The 3,467-nt window shown below is 47.8% G+C and overlaps 1 protein-coding gene across 2 annotated transcripts in view; it reads left to right on the top strand.

Annotated features, from left to right (window-relative positions):
• Positions 1 to 2,761, top strand: part of Commd7 (COMM domain containing 7) — a 14,413-nt gene extending 11,652 nt beyond the window's left edge. For both annotated transcript variants that reach the window (XM_021150501.2, XM_021150509.2), the window contains exons 8-9: positions 1,069 to 1,117; positions 2,073 to 2,761. In XM_021150501.2, coding sequence (XP_021006160.1) covers positions 1,069 to 1,117; positions 2,073 to 2,149 — 126 coding nt within the window. In that variant the 3' untranslated portion in view covers positions 2,150 to 2,761. The remainder of the gene's footprint in view (positions 1 to 1,068; positions 1,118 to 2,072) is intronic.
• Positions 2,762 to 3,467: the final 706 nt, after the last annotated feature.

Raw genomic sequence — 3,467 nt, 5'->3', positions numbered from 1 at the left:
TGTGTAGCCCTGGCTGTCCTGGAACTCACTCTGTAGACCAGGCTGGCCTCGAACTCAGAAATCCGCCTGCCTCTGCCTCCCGAGTGCTGGGATTAAAGTCGTGCACCACCACACCCGGCTTGGTTTTTGTTCTAGTCAGTGTTCTAGTTATGAAGAGACACCATAACCGAGGCAGCTCATATAAGAACGCATTTAACTGAGGGCTCGCTCACAAGTTTCTTGTCGACACCTATCATCATATCACTGTACAGGCAGATGCAGTGCTGGAGAGGTGGCTGAGAATGCTACATCCTCATCTATAGGCCGCAGGGAGAGAGAAATGAGGCGGGAGGAGGGGGGGAGAGAGAGCAGACCCACTCTCATCAAGGCCATAGCTCCTAGTCCTCCTAATACGATCAAAGTGTTGCACTTCTGCGACAAAGCATTAGAATATATGGGTCTGTGGTAGCCATTTTCATTCAAATCACTACAGGTTTGATATTGTCTTAAGTGATATTCCCCACTAAAGTGCCCTTTGTATCTCAGAGCAGTGTGATCAGCCGAGAGCATGATCCCCAGCTCACCTGCCTTCAGATGAGCTCGTTCTGTTGTTAGCCACACAAGTTCAGTTACTTCACAGGGCTGGGGACTGCCAGGATTTCTTACCTTGGACAATTCAGTCCACATCATATAGCTGCTAAGATAGAAGAAGCCTAGGACGGGCTGGGAGGTAGCTCGGGGGTCGGGGGCTTAGTCTCCTTTAGCTCCTGGGACGTTTTGGAACTTAATTAGGTGAAAGGTTTGGAGGAATTTCTTTTCTCAGCTGTCATTTAAAGGTTGTTATTATTATTGTTGTTGTTGTTGTTGTTATTTATTGTGCGAGAGAGAGAAATGACGTGTCATGGATGTGGAGGTCAGAGGACAGCTTGCTGGAGTTGGTTCTCTTCTCCCACCTTTATGTGGGTTCCGGTGGGGTCAAACCTGGGTCACCAGGCTACACACTGGGCCATCTTGCTGGCCCATCATTTTAATTTTAAAGTTATTTATTTATCTTCTCTACCTTCTTCTCCCCCCCCCCTTTCCTTTTAGTTAAAGTTGGTGGTTAAGAAAGGAAAACAAACTGAAAATTTGTATATAGGTGAGTCTCAACCAACCTTCGTAGCTTCCGTCTCCTTCCTTCAGTGCCCTGGGCTGGTGAGGTCTCCCTCACAGAGCCAGTCTCTCTAAGGCAAGGTTATCACCAGGCTCTAGAGTGGCCTCCACCGCCTTCCCTCTCAGAGCAGGGCTGTTGCTAGGTTATTGGGAGGTTGGAAAGCCCGAGTAGAAGGGGCTGAAGGGTGAATAATGGGAGCAGATTGGAGGCAAGACACTGGTTTTTAAGATGTATTTATTTATTTTATGTATGTGAGCACACTGTAGCTGTTTCGCACACCAGGCGAGGGCATCACATCCCATTACAGATGGTTGTGAGCCACCATGTGATTGCTATGATTTATTTTATGTATATGACTACACTGTTGTAGCTGTCTTCAGGCACACCAGAAGAGGATATCAGATCCCATTACAGATGCTTGTGAGCGCTATGTGGTTGCTGGGAATTGAACTCAGAACCTCTGGAAGAACAGTCAGTGTTCTTAACCGCTGAGCCATCTCTCCAGCCCCTGGAGGCAAGAAACTCTTGTGGACATCTCTGAATTCCTTTGAAACCTTCCATGCCTCTGTGTGACACTGTTATATACACACTTCAGTGTTTTTGGAGCTGAGACCCTTGAAGTCAAGGCTGTAGGTTCCTTATTCTGATAGGTTATATATACATCAGGAGCCTCTTAGCTGCATGTAGCTCAATGCAGCCCTTGCCTTAGCATGCTATAGGCCTGGGTTTGCTTCCCAGCACCACCAGAAGGAAGAAAAGGCTGCTAAGATTACCAGCGAGTATAGATGTCAGCCTGGAGATGGAGCCCTGGATACTTAAGGCCCTAGATCTGTTCCCTATCAAATGAATAAACAAACGATGGCTGCGGGTAGAAATGGATTTTCCTGGTTCTTCTGTGGCATTGGAAACACTCACCTCAAACTGACTTCTCTCTCCCCAGAATTAACCTTGCCTCAGTTCTACAGCTTCCTGCATGAGATGGAGAGAGTCCGAGCGAGCATGGAGTGCCTCAGCTGACCCTGTTCCCGTTCCCTTGCTCCTGCCTCTTCCCTAGTGGCTGCCTACTCCAGGCTCCCAACTGCCTTGAGAGGTCTCGGATAAAGAGCTTCTAAAACCAAGAGTCTCAGTGCTTGAGGAGTGCTGCCTGATTCTTCTGCAAGCCCCACTGGGAGCCACCCCCTCCAGCGCCTGGGTGACTTTACACCTAGATGCTCTGAGAGCTACTGCACCTGGGACTGTTTCCATTCTCTGGGAGGCAGGTATTGTCACCTCCCATCCAACAGTTAACAAACGGCTCAGTTCCTTCATTCAGATGGTTGAGTACTTGCTTGTGGCTGAGGAAGAGGCAGGCGGTGTGGACAGTGTGTCAGGAGTGGTCTCATCTGTGTCACACTGTTTGGAGGGGGAAGGGCATTGCCAGCCAGTGTTTGCCGAGTCATCTGTGTAAAAGCCTGTGCTTAGTCTTCTCTGGAAAGAACTGAGGCCAGACTATTTCTGTTTTTGTCTCTTTGCCTTTTGTGTTATAAGGAGGTAGGCCTTTTGAGGCCATCTTACATTGTTTAGTTCCAGAAAAACAACCACCTTTTGGTTAAGTCGTAAATTAAAAAGAAAAACAGTTTCTAAAGAAAAGCTCTGAATCCACTAAATGTCTTTCTCCATGGTTTAAGAGTCAGCTGAGCTGGATGTAGCAGCATATACCTACAACCTTGGCCCTGCGGAGACAGAGACGGGAAGATCACCATAAGCTAGAGGTTAGCCAGAGCAGCAAAGTGAGAGCCTGTCTCAAACCAAGCCAGCCGTGGGGGCGAGACTGATGGCTCTGTGGTTAAGCGTGCTTCCTGCTCTTTGAGGAGTCCCTGGTTGCTCTGTTCTCAGCACCCACTTCTGGAAGCTCACAACAGCCTGTAACTCCAACCTCACATCTTCTTACTCCAAGAGCACATACACATGACATGACACTCTGACACACATTCAATAATGCAAATGGAATTAATCTTCTTTAAAAGGCCACAGGGTGTGGCATAGCTCACTTGGGAAAGAGTTTGCCTAACATGCATAAAACCTGGCCTGGGTTATGTGGCCCCTCATCTCAAAAGAATAAAACCAGGGCCAGTGAGATGACTTAGCAGGTAAATACACCTACCCCGATGCCCGACGACCTGAGTTCAACTCCCAGGATCCACTTGGTGGAAGGAGAACACTGATCCCCACAGGTGTAGTCTAACCTGTACACACCCATGCACACCCAAGTATGCCTAAGTAAAGACATCAAATTAAATAATTTTAGATTTGTTTTTCATGGTACACCTATAGTGGCTTACAACCCTCTGTAAGT

Source organism: Mus caroli, chromosome 2, assembly GCF_900094665.2.
Source record: "Mus caroli chromosome 2, CAROLI_EIJ_v1.1, whole genome shotgun sequence".
Lineage (NCBI taxonomy): Eukaryota > Metazoa > Chordata > Mammalia > Rodentia > Muridae > Mus > Mus caroli.
The sequence above is the reverse complement of the archived record's forward strand: the minus strand, read 5'-3'. Positions and strand labels throughout refer to the sequence as shown.